The sequence below is a fragment of the Hakea prostrata genome, chromosome 6 (genome assembly GCF_041222555.1).
Source record: "Hakea prostrata isolate BN-2017 chromosome 6, UWA_Hpros_2, whole genome shotgun sequence".
Taxonomy (NCBI): Eukaryota; Viridiplantae; Streptophyta; class Magnoliopsida; order Proteales; family Proteaceae; genus Hakea; species Hakea prostrata.
The window spans coordinates 26476169-26499905 of record NC_142605.1 but is presented as its reverse complement, the minus strand read 5'-3'; the positions used below and the strand labels follow the sequence as shown (position 1 = coordinate 26499905).

At 36.0% G+C, this 23737-nt stretch overlaps 3 protein-coding genes and 3 non-coding genes across 14 annotated transcripts; 2 read left to right on the top strand and 4 right to left on the bottom strand.

The window, feature by feature from the left end:
• Positions 1-3298: 3298 nt before the first annotated feature.
• LOC149012966 (cysteine-rich receptor-like protein kinase 10) lies at positions 3299-10417 on the bottom strand. Of its 9 annotated transcripts, none has more exons than XM_089159323.1 (9): positions 6461-7027; positions 5734-5865; positions 5243-5364; positions 4884-5094; positions 4253-4309; positions 3923-3965; positions 3704-3798; positions 3418-3623; positions 3299-3332 (listed from the first exon to the last, which is right to left on the bottom strand). In XM_089159323.1, exons 1-6 carry the CDS (start codon positions 6900-6902, stop codon positions 3931-3933), a joined length of 999 nt encoding a protein of 332 aa, XP_089015449.1. In that variant the 5' UTR covers positions 6903-7027; the 3' UTR covers positions 3299-3332; positions 3418-3623; positions 3704-3798; positions 3923-3930. The 9 variants fall into 9 exon arrangements, 7 of the variants coding, with proteins under 7 accessions (XP_089015449.1, XP_089015448.1, XP_089015447.1 ...); XM_089159322.1 differs by having other exon boundaries at positions 3704-3805; positions 3924-3965; XM_089159321.1 differs by having other exon boundaries at positions 3704-3965.
• On the bottom strand, positions 7601-7723 carry LOC149012969 (small nucleolar RNA snoR83). Its single transcript, XR_016174249.1, has one exon. It is a non-coding gene; the product is annotated as a small nucleolar RNA snoR83 (small nucleolar RNA).
• On the bottom strand, positions 8528-8597 carry LOC149012968 (small nucleolar RNA snoR60). Its single transcript, XR_016174228.1, has one exon. It is a non-coding gene; the product is annotated as a small nucleolar RNA snoR60 (small nucleolar RNA).
• On the bottom strand, positions 8684-8752 carry LOC149012967 (small nucleolar RNA snoR60). Its single transcript, XR_016174227.1, has one exon. It is a non-coding gene; the product is annotated as a small nucleolar RNA snoR60 (small nucleolar RNA).
• A 524-nt stretch (positions 10418-10941) lies between the features above and the next one.
• Positions 10942-12977, top strand: LOC149012965 (uncharacterized). Its single transcript, XM_089157689.1, has 5 exons — positions 10942-11113; positions 11208-11257; positions 11538-11661; positions 11763-11870; positions 12047-12977. The coding sequence occupies exons 1-5, from the start codon at positions 10942-10944 to the stop codon at positions 12685-12687; spliced, it is 1095 nt and encodes a 364-aa protein (XP_089013815.1). The 3' UTR covers positions 12688-12977.
• Positions 12978-20364: 7387 nt separating this feature from the next.
• Positions 20365-23366, top strand: LOC149012964 (cytochrome P450 87A3-like). Its single transcript, XM_089159522.1, has 9 exons — positions 20365-20686; positions 20792-21116; positions 21203-21352; positions 21448-21699; positions 22399-22488; positions 22584-22662; positions 22761-22867; positions 22971-23098; positions 23195-23366. Exons 1-9 carry the CDS (start codon positions 20487-20489, stop codon positions 23301-23303), a joined length of 1440 nt encoding a protein of 479 aa, XP_089015648.1. The 5' UTR covers positions 20365-20486; the 3' UTR covers positions 23304-23366.
• Positions 23367-23737: the final 371 nt, after the last annotated feature.

Genomic DNA, 23737 nt, shown 5'->3' with positions numbered 1-23737 from the left:
CCCATAGATAGCTGCAACATAAGAAAAGCTTATCAAAAAAAACAAAAAAATCATGTTTAAGCTATCAACTTTGCATGGCATGTAAGTGAATCGGGCAGTTTCTGGATAATAGAACTTCATTTTAAAAATTCACTTGCCCAATCACATTTAAAGAAAACAAATTCAATTATTCAAGAACCGAGTTCTCAACATTGTCAATTTACACTGCCTATGGATCTCAATGAAACTTATGATGCCCCCCATCAATGCTATGGAGCTTTGAATATCATTCAGTATTGGTTGGATTGCAATTTTGCTACTGTCATGCGCCATTAATGCGGTCCAACTGTTAGATTTGAAAATGTAATAGAAATGGGTTGCATTCCATGATTGGTCCAACTCTCGATTAGTTATTATATTTTCAATCTGCAAGAGCCCGAACCTACTAGCTTCACTGATCATGTATGGTGGTAGTTATGAACGCCCATGTTGTATGGTGGCAGTTAAAGCACCAATCTTGTGAATCAAACGTAAATATTAGAACATTATAAATTGACCCCAATTTGAAATACAGTTAAAATATAACTTTTATTTTAACCAAGTTAGTAAAGTCGTCGATGGCCGTACAACCAGGGAATTCAAGAATGCCATGTGTTATTGTTTCAACCGCATTTTGGAGAAAATGGAATTTGTGTTTAAAGTTGGTAATGCATGTGAGACCCAGACGGAAGACCGTCTGGATTTAGTAGTCTAGCAAGAATTTCCGTCTGCCCTACTGGTGTTTGAAATATAAAATCAGAAAACCAACTGGTTCCTTTTTAAACGGAACCACCCCGTTTCAGAAGACTCATTTACCAAACGGAGTGGTTCCTTTTTAAACGGAACCAACCCGTTTTAACATAGACGAAACGGAATGGTTCCGTTTTAAAAGGAACCACTCCGTTTCATAAGACTTACAGACGAAACGGAATGGTTCCTTTTTAAACGGAATCCCTAACACGCGGAATTTCCCTTTTAAAGCCACTCCGTTCCCGGAATGGTTCCTTTTTAAGCGGAACCACTCCGTTTCGGAAGACTCATTTACCAAACGGAGTGGTTCCTTTTTAAACGGAACCAACCCGCTTTAACATAGACGAAACGGAATGGTTCCGTTTTAAAAGGAACCACTCCGTTTCATAAGACTCACAGACGAAACGGAATGGTTCCTTTTTAAACGGAATCACTCCGTTTCAGAAGACTCATTTACCAAACGGAATGGTTCCTTTTTAAACGGAACCAACCCGTTTTAACATAGACGAAACGGAATGGGTCCCTTTTAAAAGGAACCACTCCGTTTCTTAAGACTCACAGACGAAACGGAATGGTTCCTTTTTAAACGGAATCACTCCGTTTCAGAAGACTCATTTACCAAACGGAATGGTTCCTTTTTAAACGGAACCAACCCGTTTTAACATAGACGAAACGGAATGGGTCCCTTTTAAAAGGAACCACTCCGTTTCATAAGACCCAGTGTTAAAACGGAATGGTTCCTTTTTAAACGGAATCACTCCGTTTCAGAAGACTCATTTACCAAACGGAATGGTTCCTTTTTAAACGGAACCAACCCGTTTTAACATAGACGAAACGGAATGGGTCCCTTTTAAAAGGAACCACTCCGTTTCATAAGACCCAGTGATAAAACGGAATGGTTCCTTTTTAAACGGAATCACTCCGTTTCAGAAGACTCATTTACCAAACGGAATGGTTCCTTTTTAAACGGAACCAACCCGTTTTAACATAAACGAAACGGAATGGGTCCCTTTTAAAAGGAACCACTCCGTTTCATAAGACCCAGTGTTAAAACGGAATGGTTCCTTTTTAAACGGAACCACTCCGTTTCAGAAGACTCATTTACCAAACGGAATGGTTCCTTTTTAAACGGAACCAACCCGTTTTAACATAGACGAAACGGAATGGGTCCCTTTTAAAAGGAACCACTCCGTTTCATAAGACCCAGTGTTAAAACGGAATGGTTCCTTTTTAAACGGAATCACTCCGTTTCAGAAGACTCATTTACGAAACGGAGTGGTTCCTTTTTAAACGGAACCAATCCGTTTTAACATAGATGAAACGGAATGAGTCCGTTTTAAAAGGAACCACCCCGTTTCATAAGACTCACAGACGAAACAGGCTGGTTCCTTTTTAAACAAAACCACTCCATTTCGGAAGACTAATTTACCAAACGAAGTGGTTCCTTTTTAAACGGAACCAATCCGTTTTAAAATAGACGAAACGAAATTATTCCGTTTTTATAAGGAACCACTCCGTTTTATTAGACCCATAGACGAAACGTAATCATGCCTTTTTATACGGAACGACTCCGTTTCGTCATCCTCTATAGATAATACGGAATGGTTTCTGTTTAAACGGAACTACTCCGTTTCATAAGACCAATAGACGAAACGGAATGGTTTCTATTTAAACTGAACGACTTCGTGTCATCATTCCGTTTAAAAAGGAACGTAATTTCAAAGTATGTCCATTTCCTCCAAAGTGTGTTCTAAACAAAAAGACATCACATTCGACGGCTTTACTCACTTTGTTCATTGGAGACAAGTTAAATTTAAACTGTATTTGAAACAAAATATTTAAAATGTTTAATGAATTGATTTAAGCTTTATAGGAAATGCGGATCACATAGAACATAGGAGGCATCTCTCAGTTGGCTAATCCAATTTTCATACTCTACAGATGATCTTCCTCTACATCACATTTCTCATGTACATTTGACCCCAAACATCTAAAATGATAAATTTGTAGGATTTCATAATTTTTTTACAATCCAAAGTGTATGAAAGTGTATGAAGGCAATGTAGGTCCATGGCAAACAACTGCAACCACATAATTTGTTAGATAGACAGTGGTGAGAACCATATCACTCATTCACTCTAATATTGAGATGGCACATTACACGCAAAAATTAAAGCATAAACAACTTATTACAAATGAGTTTTGTTTCTTTCCAACACACCATTTTGAACCCATACACCTCTAGGGCAAGGTACAATCACAAGTACCACATACAACCTGCCATTGTTATTATTCAAAATCTTATTTTTCATGGTAATTAGTTGAAGGAAGAAGTTTTTTTAGATCCACTAGATAAGAATGTAGATTACAAGATAAGCAGGTTTCAAACTAGTTTCACAACCAATAAGATTTGAAACCTGCTTTAGTCTTTCTAAGGTGACCAAAGAAATTAAGAATTAATCAGAATCTTCTTCATTATCCTCAAAATCAGAATCACCAGCAGGTTCTTCCTCGCTCTCCCGAATCACCGATCACATAGGTGGCTGATCAAGGTAAGTACCAGGCTGCAAAATTAGAAAGAACGGCAACATCATAATTTGGTGGATATACAATTCCTAACTTCCAAATGCTGTTAATTAATATCTTTACTTTTTCAAAGTCGTCAATGTGGATCACTGAGATGATTAAACCTCAAATTGCCTGAGCCAACTCTTCCTTGCTTCAATCTTCTTCTTGCCGAATGCAAGCTCAATGGCTTCTCCATCTTGCTCATCTGCCCATAAAAATTCCTTCTTGTTCTTCTGAAGATCTTTGAAATATTCCTTGCCTTCTTTTGATGTGCTAGTACCCAACCCCTGCCCAGATAACAAAATGTGATTATAATTGAGATGGGACATGAAGTCAAAATGATTATTAAAACAGGCCAATTGCATACCTTCCAGTAACACATTTGAATTATTCAGCCAAATGCATCCATCTTTTGTACTTCAAAGAGCACATAGACCTTTAGACTTGGTATAAGCTTTGGAACTAAATCCGTCAATCAAGTTGCAAAAGATAAATAAATAGACCTATACATATGCTGTGGAATTCTCTGCAGATTTCACATTCAAAAAATAGATAAATAAATAGACAATACAGTATGAAAACTAACCAACTTTTTCATCCGCCGCTCCAGTAGTGTGATCCAGCTGAACCTGCAACCAAAGAAATTTCAATTCTCAACATTCAATCAAATAACTTGACTTTGATCGGTACATGAGATGTGAACTCACGACATTCCTTCTTCTAGGGTAGAAGGATATTGAGATACAATGTACTCTATAATGTCAGTTGAGCTCTATTAACATCGGTATGCAATATGCACCACACATTTTGTAATCGGATAACCATATAAAGTGGGAGGGAGGCAGGAGACAACACCTATCACTATCATCAGTTTCTTTTTTTTCAATGAAAAAATTAAGAATGAAGATACTCATACCCAGAGTGTTTAGGTCCTTTAGTTCATCAAGCTTGCAAATTGAAGCTATTTCATTATCTGTATAAAAATAATGGATAAGACAACAAAAATAAGAAAATAATAAGCAAAATCAATGTATGCACAAAAATAAACACAACGGAAGGCTCCTTTTCCAGACTAAGTTCTAGAATTCAAATTAAATGGTATAACTTGTCAAAGGATGTATTTCCTTAGTAAGGAACAAGAGGAAAAGCAAAAGGGGGAGGAGATATAGCAAGGCAGGACTAGTTTGAATCAATGAAAAATACCATTTAGGATCAGGGCCCGTAAGCTTATAAGTGACCTGACTTCATCCATTGCTTTCAACTTATTCCTCCCAGCATTTAAGACCTATCTAATTGAAGGAATTAATTAGATCTCATAGCCATGCTTCATGCCAAAATAAGGGATACAGAAATGGCTTTGAATGAAGATCCCTTAGGTTTTCTAATTCATTATCTTTTGTAAAAAGTTACTTTCCTCTCCAGCCAGACATCAAATGAATTCATACTTCCCGTCTGATTCAAAAAGATACTTTTTGCTTTTCTCCAGCTAAGAACCTCATGAAATAGAAAGAGATGCAATGGAAAAAGAAACAAAGATAGTACCCAACCAAAAATAAAGTGATCGAGGCTTGTGTTTGGCAAGAATTCATAGACCAGGAGCTTTTCTTTTCTGTGCAAACTAAAGCCGAGGAGGCGTACAAGATTCTTGTGCTGCAACCTGGCCAATAGCACCACCTCGTTCTTAAATTCTACTTCACCTTGTCCAGAATTCATAGAAAGCCTCTTCACAGCAATTTCTTGTCCGTTCAAAAGCTTACCCTGTATACCATATTCTATTAAAGGATATTGCAAAAGTTTGATGTTGTATGGAGTGATTACCACCCCCACCTTTGAGAATTCAATACACAATCTTCAATGATGTAAATTAAGGATTTTTTTTAGTTGCATCATAGTTTTGCATCATTACCTTGAAGACAGGACCGAATCCACCTTGTCCAAGCTTATTCAAATCAGAGAAGTTGGATGTGGCAGCTCTTATTGTAAGAAAGCTGAATTGTAAGGACTGCACCATGCTAATCTGACTAAAATCTTAAAACACACACCCAACCCCAATAAAAGGGGGGAAATCATCACTAAAAGTGCTTTGATGAAAACATGCTGACAACTTTGTTAGTAAGCATAGGTGGTCAAAGCTTTATCTTTTCTTTGAAACAGACTACTTCTCTAGGGAGTGGAATATGTTTCTTCGAAGAGATAAATAAGTCAATTTCTCCAAAAAAAAGTGCTCTGATGAAAACATGTTGACAATTTTGTGCTGAGCATAGGTAGCCAAAAGATAGGGATTTATTTAGTGAAAACAATCCATTACTAACATTTCTTGCATGCCAAATTTTTGGAGACATGGACAGCTGAATAAAATGTAAAAGGTAGAAAAGGATTTGAACTACAGTTACCTACCATTAGTATCACTCCTTGGCTTTCTCCGCTTACGTAAACATATATAGATGACAAAAAGAAGTATAATTCCAGCTATTGTTGCCAGGACAACAGTTACAATAATGATAACTGTTGATGAATTTGTCCCATTCCCTGCAAAACCAAGATGTTTATTTTCATCTATGATCTATGCCATTGAGTATACATTCAGGAATGTTTACTATATATTCCAAATACGTCCTTTACTTTTTACCCATTGAATATTTGAAGAGGAGATCATCATGTTTAGAAAATACAATCTAGTAATTGGAACTATAGCAAAGGATATCCATGCATACACCAAGTAAACTATGTTGAAGCTATGAGTAAACACAGCAGAATAGTCTTTCAGAGATAGAGAACTAGGCATGTAGAGCTTGGCACACATTCACACCATCTCAGATGACCATTTCAAAGAGTTCTGTTAATCTCATTGAACACAGAGGGAGCCGAGGATGAGGTAAGACACTGCTGTGAATATCACTTGCTGCCACCAACTACTTCTTGTGCACTCAAGCTAACTACCAATAGAAAACAAATGTTGGGTGCATCTTTTTTTTTCTTAATTACTTGCAACATGAAGATTACAGCCGTCTTAATAGAAAGATTAAAATATATATATATATATATATATGAAGCCAAGTTCTCTCTAGTCTATGCATCCTGAGTAAAAATGACTTGGAAATTGAAACACTTATAACAACCATACCTGGTGGTGGTGAACCTGGTTGTGGTGGTGGCGCTGGTGGCCCTAGTGGTGGCGGCACTGGTGGGTTTGTAGGATAAAAAAAATTATAGATCTCAAATCTCAGATTACAGCTTGGCATAAGAACTCTCGCGCCTGCATTTCCATCAACTCCAGTTGTTGTGATAACTCCCTTAGCTTCTTTTAAGCACTTTGAGCAGTCTTCTTGAGTTACATCAGGGGTACACTGCACTAGCCCATTTATAGTGTAGTTGTTATAATCTCGAGCACCGTCTACATACATGCGGGTGGAATTCGGTGCCCGATTCACAAGGTCATCAACTAATTGTGTCACAGTCTGCCTAAACTGACTTGAATCGGTTGAGTTATCGACATTCCACAGATAATAAGCGGGAGAAAACTGCATGGTTGAGAGGATGGACGACTGGTTTGAGTACCGTAACATGCATAAATCATATCAAATGATACTCGTTGTTTGATTGGGACAATTTAATGTCATGTTTCCATGAGCATCACTAACGCAAGCCTTACATTCTTGGGAGGTAATATCACCTCTGCACATATAGAGACCAAAGACTACATTGGAATTCTGGCCGAAGGATGTATTGTAAAATCGACTACCGTTGGTAGCACTTACGAATAGTTCAGTGAGTAGAAGATCAAGGTTGGCTCTGTATGTGCTACCATTGATTTGAAGAATGAGTCCAAAGATGTGGAATAAATCATATTGAGGAGAGAGAGAATTAGAAAGCACACCGAAGAGGGGTGAGCTGAACAAAATGACAAGTGGATAACTAAACCATTGGAAAATTCTACAACTACACGAGGGAAACACCTCCTAGAAGATCCCTCCTTCAGCGGAGGATTGAACTGATACAGAACAAGGAAGTTGGTTACTTGGTTCTATGTTTTACATAGAACACAGCCAACCTTGAACCCAACAAGGCTGATATATTCATGATTGGATTTAAGGATGACAACTATATTTGAGGATGACAAGACCATTCACCATATCAGGATTGAGACATCACCCTTCTAAATGTAAACTAGGCGCATAATCTTAATAGTTTCCATCGTGGTCAAGTCACCCAACAAAAAGAAAGGATTATAAGAAAATTGGGACACTGTTGGGAGCATAACCCATCATGTTTGGCAAGTTACTAGTAAAACACCATTTAATTACAAAGGTGTTATCAGCGAAACTTCCATGGTTAATATTGGCCTCCCATGAATCAGATAAACACCACAAATAGTTTTATCTGGGATTATGGAGGCAAGACTAATGCATTTCTCTAAGAAGCATTAGCATCAAGAAGAATACAAAGAATGGGCAACAGTGTCAGCAAAATGATGAAAATCCATGATAATAATAACTCTATTGTGGGGGTGGGACGAAAGGAATAAGTTGCAATAGATCCCCAACAAGAAAAACAAACTAGTATTGGGTCATCAAAGTTAGATCCAACCTTCTAAGATCCGCTCTATGGTTAGCATGCATGGGAGCAAGAGAGATGAAATGTGTAAGGAACCAACCTATTCCAAGCCTTTTTTGGATAATCAAGGTCGTAGGAGAACTACAAACTCTAGGAAGGTAATTACTCACACCCAAAAAAATTCTCTGTACCCAAACAAGCCTAGATGATCACCAGTCTGTGAGATGATTACTGCAGGAAATGACTAGGGGGAAAGTGGACTACAAAGCATCAGGAAGCGCAAAGCCTTACCAATCCACCTGTACTCTTCTCTGCTATAATAAACAATAACAGAAGGGTAGAGAAAATACTAAAGGTAATAAAGTCTGAGGTTAAAACAGGCAGCATCTCATCCTCATATAGGAAATTACCATTTAAAAACACAAAGAATCTTACCAAAATTATATTTAATAAAATTTTAGCCTAATAACTGCTGAATTCTTTATGCCTATGAAAAGAAAATATATGAAGGGCATTTTCTTCTGAGCAAATAAGTGACTAATAACAAGCACAAGGGAGTGAACCATGACATTCTTTGCTTTAAATTTCAATATAGCAAATATAAGGGGAAAACAACTCAGGGGTTATTATATGAATTTGCATCAGAAACTCGAGATTACATCATCCAAATGTCTTGAAGGAGAATCCGAGAAACTCTTCATCTGCTTGATCTCATAGAACTAATTGAAATAAGCAAATGTATAATACAAGCATTCACAACAATGAAACTAAAACAAAATTCAGTATAGGCATTTGCATCAGAAACTCGAGACTACATCATCCAAATGTCTGAAGGGGAATCCGAGTAACTCATCATCTGCTTGATTTCAGAAACAGAGTGAAAATAAATAAATAAATAAATATATATATATATATATATATATATGTGTGTGTGTGTGTGTGATCTCCAAAACATAATATCTTTTATGAAAAACAGATTGTGTATTATATACAATGGGAATACATTAATACAAAGATATCGCAAATGGAGTGAGCAGATAAGAAAGGAAAAGTACACATAGCCAACCTGAAGGTCATCGAAAATCCCAAAATCAAACAGCATAACTATTCTTGGGGGTATGCCAGCACAGATTCAAACCCCTCATTCACCAAGAATCATAACTCAGAAAATGCATCTAGACATCGCACTGCAAGAAAGTACCTCCAAAGATTAAAGATAAATAAAAAGAGAGAATATTTTAAAGATGAACAACAAAATCTAAAATTCATCATAAGATCTTCATGGATCCATTTCAACAAATGATTGAAATGTTAACAAAGATGGGTAGACACAAGTTAGATCTAAAATTTAATGAACAGATAAAACATGGAAAAACTAAAAGAATACCAATCAACCTTATCAATACAATTACAGGGTAGCAAGACCGGGCAGGTACAAAGAAAGGAAATAATAAACAAATGACTAATATGTGAGCAGAAAAAGTTCAACCATAGGAGCTCTCATGATGGGTCTGGAATTAGCAGGCAAATCAGAGAAAAGATGAAAGAGAATTTCTGAGACAAAAAAAACAAAGGAAAGAAAAGATCAAGATGTATCCATTTGAAATAAACGTATTTTTTTGTTCGATAAGCATAGCAGGGATGAAATACATATGGGGGAGAATTACCCGAGCAATTAGAAATAGACAGTTATATTCTGAGGACTATATTTGAAGCCATTACAGAAAAGGATTGGGAAGGATGTAGAGTAATCGCTCACCTGTATTTTGTCAATATATTCCTTGCGAAATCGGAGCAAATGGCCGTGATAACTATCAACAAAGAGGAAGTCCCGAATTCCATACGGAGATTATGAGAAGCACAGGCCAGAGAGACTGCGGCAAGACAAGACTGAGTGACGATGGCATCGAGCTCGAAACTAAAGATCTGATAATTCTCGCACCCAGAACAGTCGGAAATCTGAAGTATCAGTACAGGGACCGAAACACCCAGAAGAAGGTAAGCAGACCAAGCTAATAGAAAGCCTGGAAGACTGGTGGAAACCAAAGAAACAGAGGAAGGTTTCCAACCTTCGGAGAGTTCGATCAAGATCGGAATCCTTTTCTTCTGCGCCAATGCCACCCGCCAAGCCCAACAGCCTTCTTGACCACACCTTGAAGACCCACTAGCACGGATTTCGTCCGATTGTTTCCAGTTACAATCACTTTAGTGTGACGAGGAAGCACAGAAAGTTCCTCAACAATCGTTTTCTTCAGAGCTTTCTCTGAAATCTGGGCCCTAAACGAAATTAGGGCGTTTTCTTCTTCAAACTGCTACTGCTGCTTCTTCTTCAACTACTTATTCTTCTTCACCAAGATGCTCAGTTTCGATCGAAATCAGGTGTAACAACAAAAACGCTGGAACGATTTGGATTCTTGTTCAACTTGCTGCTTCTTTTGCTTCTTCTCCAAGATGATATCACGAAATGAGGTTTGGTTGAACAGTTTGGGTTTTGTATTTTTCAAAATATTTTAAAAATTGTATATTTTGATTTCAAATTTTGAAATCGTATATACTGTTTGGATTGTATATAAAACGTATCCCTCTGAAATCGTATATACTGTTTTAGATTGTATATAAAACGTATCCCTCTCAATTGATTCGAACCGCCAACTTGAACCGTTGGGTTATGTTAGACCGAACCGAATACCAAAACCCATGCTTTAACAGCTTTTAAGATTATTTTAATAAAAAGATAAAGCGCACCGTCCGATCTAATCGGACGGTGCGCTTAACCGTCAAGCGCATTTATTACGCTTGACTATAGCCCAAACCCCCCTCTTTTTGGGGGGGGGAGGTTTTTAAAAAACAGAAGTTTTTTAAAAAGGGGGGAGGGTTTGGATTTGAGTTTGCACACCACAGAAACTTTCTCTTTGGCGCCCTCCTTCTCTCCTATTAATCTGGTTTTTATCTTAATCTTATGAGGTTTTACTGCCTATATCTTCACACCTAACCCATTCGAAACTCTCAGCTCCTTTCATTCCTTTCTATTTTTCTTTCTGCTCTTCTCAAATGGCTGGGAATTGGTTGTTTTTTCATTTTTCTTTCGTTGTTTTTGCTTTGATAAACTTTTCTACTGCCTCTGATAGAGTGGCTTTTTATGGAATAAAAAGTGGAAATGTCTCTGTGAAGTTCACAAACTGGGGTGCCTCCATTGTCTCAGTAAACCTCCCTGATAGAGAAGGTTTGCTCAACATGAAATTCTTGTCACAAAAATATTACAAAAATATTTCAAATTCTTATTGTTCTTTAATCTTTGTTTCTTTCTGTTGGTGCAGGAAAATTGGCTGATGTTGCTCTTGGTTATGATAAGATTGCATCCTATACAGTGAGAGAAATCCTCTCATCACTATTTCTTTTCTTTTCATTTATTTTTAACTAGCTCTAATTAATACAGATTTTATGTTAATGGTTTTTGGATTTTGCACTCTAATTATGATAACTATTTATGCTTGATTATTGGTTTATGGTTGATATTAACAATCATAAAATTGATATATCATTTTCATTTACTTAGTTTTCTCATAAATTTTCAAAGATTTCTGATTTTTTTTTTCTTCCTTTGGTTATCAAGATTTCTTAATTCTCTAAATGATTCTCCACTACAGAATGACACAACATACTTTGGAGCCACAGTAGGAAGGGTTGCTAACAGGATTGGAGGGGCCAAGTTCACCCTAGATGGAAAAACATATAAATTGGTAGCTAATGAAGGAAATAACACACTCCATGGTAATATTTTATTTAAAGAACATTTAAATATATACATACTTCTTTAATTTTACTCTTTTTTTTTTAAATTATTAATTTATTCAATATAAATAAATTTTTAGGTGGACATAGAGGTTTTGGTGATGTGATTTGGACAGTATTGTATCACAAGCCAGAAGGTCACAATCCTTATATCATATTCACCTATCGTAGTTTTGATGGTGAACAAGGTTAGTAGTACTCTCTATTTCATCATCTATTAATGTAAAATCATGGTTTAAGAGCTCAATATTAAGACATCTCAATTTCCTGGAAAAAAAAGGAAGGAAAAAAAATCCCGATGATATGAACGGTAGTGCTTGAACCCTAAAAGTTCTTTGCTTACATTTAATAATATTTATTGTAGGTTTTCCTGGTGATGTGGAGGTATATGTAAAGTTTATGATCTATGGGGAGAACAAGTTGTATGTAAACATGAAAGCTGAAGCCATCAATAAGGCAACCCCGATAAATCTGGCTCAGCATGTCTACTGGAATCTTGGTGGGCACAACAGTGGTGATATCCTATCTGATATCGTTCAGATCTTTGGATCTCATATAACCCCAGTAGATAAGAAGTTGATCCCTACTGGTCAGATTGTATCAGTGGAAGGAACACCATATGATTTCAGAACACCTGCTACTGTTGGAAGCAGGATCAATCAGCTTGCAAATGGGTACGACATGAACTATGCCATAGATGCAAAAGAGGGCAGACGCTTGAACAGGCAATCACTGAAGAAGGCAGCCATTGTTTACAATGCCAAATCTGGAAGAGTATTACAGCTATGGAGTAATCAGCCTGGGCTGCAGTTTTATACTGGCAATATGATCAGTGATGTGGAAGGGAAAGATGGAGCAGTTTACCACAAGCATGCAGCAATGTGTTTGGAAACTCAAGGGTTTCCTGATTCAGTAAATGAGCCTAATGATTTCCCTTCACAGATTGTGTATCCAGGGAAGACTTACACACATTCCATGGTTTTTGAGTTCTCAACTAGAGAATAAGAAAGTAATGGGAATCGATAAATGGGGGAAGAAGAAACTGGGTCATTTGATTTGATGCAAACTCTTGAATGTGGAAAGATTAAGTAGGCGTTTGAAGAAAGATTCTTCCTTGTTTGAGTTGTTCTTATAACTTTGAAGTTGCAATCAAGCTTCTCTCTTTTTTTTTTTCTTCTTTTCTTTTTCCGCTACATATCAATGTCAGGAAAGATCTGAATTGATGGATTAACTTGGTTCTTTTTTTGTAGAAGAAGCCAGGTATAATGTTTTCAAAGATAAGGTTTATCTAGAACTCCTGGATCCATATCTTAAGTGAAAACATAATTCAAGAATTACATCCGGGAGAACCAAAAACTTTATCTGGATTTATCAAACAAGGAATAATATTTACAGCTAGAAGGTTTGCTTCACCGCAACTGGCTTACATAGGATACTTTAGAATCTTGTAAATAAGAAACATAATCAGAAAGAAAACAAAATTGGGCAGATAAGATTATATCTTGAGACATGATGGAACTTTTTTGCTGAAGCTCAGCAAAGAGTATATTAGAAGAAAGAGAAACCATGAAGAACTGATCACTTATTCTTTGAATGCTGAAGTCCACCATAAAATTTCAGGTCCTTATCAAAGTTTGATTTCTCACATGAAAGAATCCAACCAAATTGCTTCCCTTGTTGAGATTTTTCCTTAATTCTTATTGTTACACTTTATCTTTCTGGTTCCTTTTATTTTTTTTTTCTTCTTTTGGGTGCAAAAACTGGTGAGATAATGAGACTTACAGAGATATAACCTTACACGTTGACCATATAATCCATGGTATCACTATCACCTACACAAACCCAGAATATAAAAAAAGAAAAAGCCACGTCTAGATCACCTGCTCATCCCATTCAGATTTTCCCTTTCGAATCCAAATTAATGTCAACCCAGTTTGTCAAACAAAATTTTCAACTACACTTTCTCTTCACCAAATTCTACTGTAGCTTTTCCTGAACAGATTAGAAGTTCCAAGCACAAAGCTGGGACGATAGGAATGGCATCAATCCATTCTCCACACTTGAAAAGAGTCTAGACCCCAGAAGTACTGACGCGCATTTTTTTTCTAACCAAAATTTATCTTCTTCAACTATATACATTCAAATCTATGAGAATATATTCCATTATGGGCAAGGAACCAGATGTTTTTGTGAAAGATGAGATGTCTCAGTAGTGAAAAGGGTGGGTTATGGATGAGGAGAGAGAATCAGAACTGATATAATGGGTTTACCAGAATCTTATCTCCATCGAGCTGTTATTATAAATGAGAGTCCAAACAACAAAGACACAGCATTCACAAACCATGGAATCATAGAAGATTTAATCATGAGTAGGAAGAGAGGTCTTACATGAAGAGAAAAGTTGAGTTTAGTAGCCAAGGATGACTTGCCTATGTCCTCCCAAAGGGTCATGCTCCAGATAGATGACTTATGTATCATATACCCTTTTTGTGGCTCATAGCAAGTCTCCTTGGCTAATTAAAACATCTTTTATCTTTCATGTTAGACCTGTTTTTCCTCATCTCGGCATTATGGCACTGTTTAGTCTCCAAAATAATGGTCAAGGCTGCATAAATTTTATCTCACCAGATCTTGTAATAGCGGGAGTTTCGTGCATTGTGTTTGTGGTACTCTTTTTGCCATCTCCAAAGAGATGTGGAAGGTATATATATGATTTTCACTATGTCTTTCAACAAATTTTTTCAATAGCATCTTAGTTGTTTTTCTCTTCTATATTCAAATTCTAATTTTCTTTGGAACACAACTTTGACAAGTTCTGAATGGCAAAGAAAGGGCAATTTTATTGGAGCCTCCGGAGCTTCATGGTCATGGCAGCTATAAGGGTAAGGATTATCAAACTGGTCCTAAATTTCTTTTCAGTTTACTCATCACTAATCACGGAGTGCATTGAAATTTGGATCGAAGAACGGAAAGCACGGCTTTCAATTATACAAATGCATCTAATTCATCCATTGGATATTGCACCTTCCATGTGTTTGAGCTCTCCAACCCAAACTGTGTCATCCACTTGGCTATGCAAAAAAATTTCTTTACTAAAGGGAGTCATCTGATCCGTCTCAATTGGCTAACCATTCTAGTTTAATATAATTTGATCAAGCTTAAGCAAACGTGGTCTATAGTTATCCCAGTAGTTTTTTCTAATGCAAAATGTTGGAGAACAAGTGATTTCATCACTTCATATCCTTATCAAATTGCAATATACTGGGGTGCAATAGACCGACAAAGCTTTGTAAATAAATGGCTGTAGGTTACATTGCAATATAGAGTGGTCTCAGGTGTACTACAATAAGAGGCACCAAAGGATAGGGTGGTCACCTAGTTTGTTGGGTTAGTGATTAACATATTCAAGTTCACAGAACAAACATAAACCCACTTAACAGGGATCAAAGCTGGTGGAAGAACAAGGCTTTTGGTGTTTTTCTTACTTTGATGATAGATCGAATGTATTAAAATGAAATGAAAAATAATGTACATAACTAAACAAACTGATACATCGATCCCTTGACCTTGAAAGAAAGAGACCCAGTTACACACTAATAAAACTGAAACCTTAGTTGATTTGCTGCATCCTTTCCCATCTCAATCAAGCATCAATTATCGTTCAAAACTTTGCTGCCGAATGAGCAAAAAAAATCAGCCAGAGCATCTTTGGTGTCTTTTTGACTGGTAAAACTTTAGCTTTCTTTTTAATAACAAACACACAAGCAGTGAACTTTTTGAGAAAACAAATGATAATAAAGCTGTTCTAACGTCTTACCATTAGGGACATAATGTCTATTTACATCTTTGATTTCTTTTATCCAAACTTCAAATAGCCTCTCATCCAAGTTAGTAAAATTACGATTCATTACATTTTTTTTTTTAAAGATGAGCAATATATATTGATACTTTTAAAAAAATAAAAATAAAAACAAAAAATACAACCCTTGAATTGTTTAATCCACCTATAGCATTGCCATGGGCATAAACATGACCCAACCTAAAAGAAATGCCAAAAAATGACTCCAATCAGTGGCTTATTAAAACCTATATCTAGGTCTTAAGGTTGGTATATTTCGACAGAAGGCATCTTCTTTATTGCATATTTTGCGAACTTGTCAACCATAATACTGAGCTCTCAAGAGTACTGCGGAATATAAAAAAAATAATAATAAAAAAGAATAAATTCGGTGGCGACGACTTCTGCATGAACAGAGTTCTAGAAGGACAATTTTTCTAGACAGCCTTACCCCAACAATACTCGATCTCTGGAGATCAACATGAAATATTCTCTTATTAAATTTACTTTTTTCATATTCTTTCATTTTTTGTTTAAGATAATTTACCGATTAACAACCTACATTTTTATGGAAGTAATAGGCAAGCAAGATCTGCACCAGCATTAATTACAGATAAAATAATTGAATCCCAAAATGATATTGTTAACCATCAGCTATTGGCCGAATAAGTTAATAAAAGGACTATTTATCCCCACACGAAAATGATAAGGTTTCTCTCTCTCACGCACATTGGAGTAAAGCTTCATTTATAACACTATAATAACATATACAAATTTTAGCTAGCTAGATTCCTATTGGTCCAGACATAGAAGCAGAATGAAGACCCCGATGTGTAGGTAGATTTTGTTATTTACGAACTAATTTCAGTTTCTCTAACATGTATCGTACAACATTTGTTTTTTTTATGATGTAAATGGTTGGATAGGTAACAATTTATAATTGCTTATTTGCTTTCCTATTAATAGCGCTGAAGATGTCTGTTAATGCGTTCATACCAAGAAATTACAATCGGATTTTGTGGTTTTGGTCCATGGAACTCTTATTGGAGCTTTAATTCTTTGGGATCAAATAAGAAGTTACTTGAGTACTATCAAAGGATTAGCTATGGTAAAAAAATTCAAGGGAAACTCAAGTTTCGACAGAGTGAAAATGGGAAACTTAGGTGGAAACTTGAGAAATTTCGAAGAAATCGAAGACTTTTCCGTACAAGTTTCAACAGGTTTTAGAGATTATTTTGAAGTGGGATCCTGTATTTAAGCTAATTAGAGTATAAAGAATACATTTGTTGTATTTTGCTAAAAAAAAATTAATGTAAATATGCCATTCAATGTACATAACATCAATGTAACGTTGTCCAAAAAGTACATTATAAACTTAACTACTTAAGCACATAACATTCAATATATAATTTCTAACTTCAAAATAGTTGACAATAAAAGGAAAATACAACTTAGTGTTAAGAGGAATGCCAAGAGTGGATTCATCTTGTGAGCTGAGTAGTACTATGACTGTACATCCTCTCTTCCAACCAACTAACATAGACATCCCATGACATTTTATGCCTATGGTTGCCAAGTTAATCGACAACTGTAACTTTATGAGTCTGGTCATCAATATGCTTAAGATAACCAATCTGAGGGAATACGCACTTTGGATAGGGAAGTCCTGATGAAGGGGGTATTTGTCGTGGTATTTGGGGAAACATGAAATAAACAAAAAAATTGAAAATTTGGGAAAGCTACAAAATTTACAGAAAAAGTCTCAAATTTCCCTTGATTTCCATGAAATTTCCTAGGTTTCTACGAAATTTCCTAAGTTTCCCACAAAATTTGAGAATTTTTTTCCCTCATAAACCAACTGGTCCAACTAGGTTGAACCAAGTTTCGATAGGTTTCGAGGTTTCGACAAGTTTCGACAAAATTTCGACAGTTTCGATCGAAATTGAGTATTTTTTTCAGTCCTCATGAGTTTCGTTTCGCATTTTCTAAAATGGAAAATTTCGGTGGAAATTTCGCAAGTTTCGATGGAATTTTATTCTATGGGTATATTAATATTTTCCATGATATATAAAAGCTCTTCCGTACCAAAGAAAGAACTTACTTGTGCAAATGAGACAATAATAATTGATAAAAGATTAATCACAAAGTCTACATCACCATTTCAATGACATAGAAGATAATAAGATGTCAAGAAGTGTTGTCAACCAGTTTTAACAACAAACAGTAAGTCAGTCTTATCTCAACTTAATTGGGTGAAATATCTAGATATTTACAGTTCTATTTGGGTTCATTCACATTTGAAAGCCTCAGGCAATGCATGTCTTTTCTCATTATTTTTCCTAAAAACTTTTAGTTCCTTCAATCTGAATGAAAATCATGCCACCATGCATTGCGGATCATCCAAATCAACTTTAATATAACTACTATCCTCTATTTTTTTTCCCAGTTTTTTCTTTTCTCTCTTGATATTGTACATGTTCAATGTATCTTATCTATCTTATCTATCTATATATATATATAAAAGATGTTTGTTACCTATGTACTTATCGATGCAGATGCACCTAGTCACGCAATGAAGCTTTACTCCTAGTACTGTTTCATACCCAGAACACCAAAACAAAGGGACCAATAGGTTCCTAGGGTGGACCATGTCCACAGGGAGGCAGATGAAGATCTCTTCGAGAACTTGACTGATGATCATCCCAATTCACCAACTCCCCACTAACATGGAACCTCCTTTTTTTTTTTTTGGTAGAACATGGAACCTCCTTCTAATGTAAGGAAGGGCGGCCCAAGCAGCTTTGAAGGGACAGGAAGGGCTCAGACACCAAGAACCATTAACCATCATTTGAAGTAACTAATTCCATGGCATCAATTGTTCGAGTCACCACGAGTGTCAAGGAGGGTGCAAGTGGTCCAAACCAAAGACGAGTAGAACCATTGTCATCGAGGCTTAAGGTTATCACTCCTCTCAAGCCTAGTCGATACTTATTTATTTCATATTCAAGAATTATTTAGATAGAGAATTATTGGGAGTAATTCAATCAATTAATTTATTCATTTGGTCAAAAGAGTGGTAAAAAATGGGTAAAATAAATTTAGGGGAATTCAAATTTGAGAATTATTCGTTTGCTAAAAGAAAAATCGGATAAAAATTTTGGATGTTTAAGTTGAGTAAAATTGCATGTAAAACTAAGATATACACACCCATCAGACAGATTACTTACCCAAAAAACAAAAAACTGTGGTTTTGGATCTCGTAGTTTTAAAAAAATGGCGAAGGAATTGAGAATTCAACCTCTCAAAAATTGCCGAGGAATGTGCAAAAATCTTCTGTAGAAGAAAGAATGGAAGAATCAAATAAAAGTTGGACTTCTACTATTTGTAATGTCAAACAAATGAATGGCAGCTCAAGCCACGAAGAGATCAGTACTTAGGAATGTGCAGAATGACTATATGGTGAATATTTGTTAAAGAAAAAAAAAGAATAAAGATTACGCCTACATTGGTTGTTTGCAGGGAAAAATTGATGGTTTTTACCTATTTTTTTGGTTATTAACCTGACCGATTATTAGCATACAATTGAGTTCAGCTAAAATTAATCGTGAATTTTATCATATGAGTAAAAGTTGAGAATTTTTTACTGAATCATTGGGAAAAACCTAGATTCTAGAGAATAAATTGTATTATTCGAATTTGAAGAATAATTCTTGAATTATTCACAGAATTAAATAACTATAACCTAGTCTAAAAGCTTTGTAATTTCATAAATCTGAAGAACATATTCCAGTCCAAATGAAATTTTTTCTTTGTAATTTCTTCTTCTTAATATCTCAAAATATGTATGTCCTGTCTATTTCTCTTTAAAAGGTAGAGGAGCATTGTTTATTTTGTTACTGCACAACATAACCTCCTATTTAGAAACCCTAAAAACTCAAAGTTTCTTCCCCATTCACTCATTTTTCGTTAACCCCCCCCCCCCCCCTCCCACTTTTTCCCCTATCTATCCATTCGTGATTTCAACATCAAGAAACAGTTAAACACAATGAAAATGCATAGAAATAGAAAACATTGTTTTTTACGGAACAAAATGTTGCCATACTATCCTTTAATTTGCATTGATTGATCTTCACTCCACAATTATGAATGTAACATTAGGGTTTCGTTACCACCAAAGAGTTGATTCTGTTAGTAGTGATCAACTCGTCTTAACTAAGAGGTTAAGGCTTGACGTTCTCTAATGTTATATATAATAACTCCCCACCTCTAATATATATAAAATCGTTACTTCTTATTATAAAAAAAGTTACACACTAGGGTTTGGTTGCCTACTCAAATACCCATGCAAGCTTTTGAATATTTTTACATCCAACTACCCTAAAAAGAAGTGACTCACTGACAGATGGGTCTCCTCCCTGGCTCCCTCTGACTTAGTTTTTCTTCGAGTTCAGCTCACTTGGTCAGCAAACTGGAAGACCCATGAGCTACCGATGTCAATAAACCGTTTGATCTTGGTCTTCCAGCTGTTTTGAGCCGTTCCACCTGAATTTATTAATAGTCTACATTAATATTCAAAACATTGTTTAGTTTCAACATCCAACGATAATGAACTGTCCATGGTCACAAAACCCTTCTCAACCAACAAAATTTCATTAACGTTCATGGAACTTCATGGCACATTGGATTCATGATATTATTTTCAAACCAAATGAGACCACCTAGAGCTTCGTGGAGATTTCATTCAGAATTTGTCTGGTATTGCAGCATATTGTTAATAAATTAGTTGCTTCTGATCTGAACTCGTGATGCACAACACGATTGAAGAACCAATCAAGTATCATAACTTGAACTCTAATGAAGCTTCAATCTGTATATTTAAGTAGCTCTCCCTTGTTTGGATTCTACAAGTGTTTCTGTGAGAAGCTATGCAGTTCTTCAGTTCGGCATAAGAGATCATCATTAAATTATGTGGTCTGTTGGTTTTTTAGCTGTGTCTCTATTTGTTCTATGTATTGCATGCTGGGTTTACAGATGGAGTAACCCTAAGTGCAATGGAAAACTTCCACCAGGTTCAATGGGCTTCCCACTTATTGGGGAGAGCTTTCAGTACTTCAACCCTACTGCATCAATTGACATTCAACCATTCATTAAAAAGAGAATGGATAGGTAAAAAGACTATTTCTCAGCTATTACATTTGTTCTATATGTTTGAAAATATCAAAAACCTAAAGATTACGAGTATAAATGTTCTATATGTCACCATGCATGCAGATATGGTTCACTTTTCAAAACTAGTTTGGTTGGTCGACCTGTTGTAATGTCAACTGATCCTGCAATCAACCAATTCATCTTCCAACAAGAAGGAAAGTTATTCCAGATTTGGTATATGGATAGTTTCACTGATATATTTGGAGAAGAAAGTCTGATTTCTGTCCATGGTTTTGTCCATAAGTACCTCAGGAGCTTGATTCTTACCGTATTTGGTCCTGAAAACCTGAAAGAAAAGCTGCTTCCTGAAGTGGAACAGATGACACTCAAACATCTCAAGTTGTGGTCCGGACAAGATAGTACAGAGTTGAAATATGCTCTTTCAACTGTAAGTTTTATTTATTCTAAAAAGTTTGAATGCCTTGGAGTTTTTGATTAGTATTGACTACTGGTGCAATACCATTGATGTTGCAGATGATATTTGAATTAGCTGCAAAGAAGCTGATTAGCTACGAAGAAGATATCTCCTCGAAAAAGCTATTAGACTGCTTTTTAATTTTCCTAAGAGGCTTAATTTCCTTTCCTTTGAATGTTCCTGGTACAACCTACTACAAATGTCTACAGGTATCAAATGATATGCATTCACTGCCTCTTCTTCTGTTCTCATCAAAATTGATTTTGCTGTTTCAGTAAGATTTGATTTCACTAGGTTCATACAGGGACAGAAGAAGATTATGAAAGTGCTTAAAGAGATGTTAGATGAAAGGGTTGCATCACCAGAGAAGCAACATGGTGATTTCTTGGACATTGTCATCAGAGAGTTAAAGAATGAAGGGTCTATCCTCAATGAAAGGATTGCTCTACATTTACTGTTCTCTCTACTCTTTGCTAGTTATGAGACAACATCTGAGGTTTTAGCATTTGGCATGAAGATGCTTAAAGAAAACCCTCATGTCCTAGAAGAATTAACGGTATGAAATTTTTGGCAATTATTTTTAGAGGCACTGGGGAACACAAATTTTATATAATTGCACTCACCTGGCCCGTATTTGATGGATTCATGATAACAAAAATAGGTTTTCTATAGAAGTGGTGGTGATTTCGTGACCTAAGTATAACCCATATGGGAATGTTATATAGCAACTGGGCAATAATCAATAAGAATGTCAACTTCTATATTATATTAAGCGCCATGGTCAACAGTGGTGGGGCAATCGGCGTTGAATAGTGGTGAAGTGTGTGCCTTAGTATCTATAAATAGTCCAATACCTCAAAAAACTACTTATTTACAATGATTCTTTTCCCCATTAATTGTCTTTGCTATTAAAAAAATTTCCAATGAAGGGGGGGGGGGGAAGTGCTAGTATTTCAACATCGAAAGAGGGCCAAGGGTCTCTTTAGGGAAATTTCAAAAAACTGATTTCATATATGAAGAGCGAGCGAGAGGGACATCTATAAAGAATTCAGGTTTTTATTCTTTTATTTTTTTAAATTTTTTTTAGGGAGAGGGGGATATGAAGTATATAGGGTCACATATATACTATAACCCTACTAGGGTCTATGAACCTTGCAAGGATTCTTGATGGTGAAGATGTACATTATTTTTCTTTGTATCTTATGCCTGATTACATGATTGAGATCTTTCTAAATTATAAATGATTGTACTACAGAAAGAACACGAGGCAATTATAAGAAACCGAAGCAATAAAGAAAGTGGAATCACATGGAAAGAATATAAATCAATGACATTTACATTCTTGGTGAGTTCATTCTAGTTGAAACATCCACTTAGTTTATCCATTTTTATTTGTATGGCTCTATTATATTGATCCCCCTCTCTCTCTTTGATGAGCAGGTCATCAATGAAATGGTTAGGCTTGCAAATATTGTCCCTGGGATCTTTAGAAAAGTAATGGCAGATGTGGAGATAAATGGCAAGTTTAAAATCTATAAGAATAACATATCTCTATTGGTTTCTTATTCTTCTTTCACTTCTAGTTCACTTTTCTTATCCAAATCAAAATTTATGTAGGATATATGATTCCAAAAGGCTGGGCAGTTGTTGTCTGTCCCACGGCTGTTCATCTGAACCCAAACAAGTATGATGATCCCCTTGCCTTCAATCCTTGGAGATGGGAGGTAGTTCATCATTTCAATTAGTTTCAAGCAACTGAGTTGATATCACTAGAACTAGGTCTTGGATTCAGTTTGATTTGTCTTCTTCCATTTCATGTCAACACAGCATATGGAAGCAACTGCTAGGCCGTCCAATTTCATAGCTTTTGGTGGAGGTCCCAGATTTTGTGCAGGAGCTGAATTCGCCAAGGTGCAAATGGCCATCTTTCTTCATCACTTAGTTACTGGACATAGGTAACAATCTTAGCCAACCTTCTCTTACATGAAAATTTCTTATTGGAAACCCTCGAAGTGCGAAAGAATCTAATCATTCTAAATTTTGACTGTAAGGTGGGAGATAATCAAAGGAGGGAATCCTATTAGATGCCCAGGTTTAGTTTTTCCAAATGGTTTCCACTGCAAAGTATCAGAAAAGCAGAAGACAAACAGCAGCTCTTAAGGCTGAGGCCTCGCTCAGGTGTCTGCTCATGTGAACTATTAAATTGTCTAATCACTGTAGAGTTTGTGTTGAACTATTAAATTGTCTAATCACATTCCTAGAATTTCTGAGTTTCCTGTAATGTTTGGTTCCTAGAAGATGCTCTTTCTACGTAAATAACGCCTGTTCAGAAGGTCATTGCCTTCTCTTCTGTTCCATTGTTGCAATTTTTTTCCCTGTAACTTCGTCCGATCATGAAATGGGAAGCAACCCTTCTTCAATTAACCAATGTAAACAATTGGGTTATGTCTCTATTGTCTACCCTAAAACTCTAGGGTTTTGTATTTTAAATGGTCTAAAACCAAGCTGCCCTAAAGCTGAATTTTCAAGTAAAACATTTTACGTTGTATGATTTTCCCAGGTGGTCCATGAAAGTCTCCGAACTTGGCTAGAAG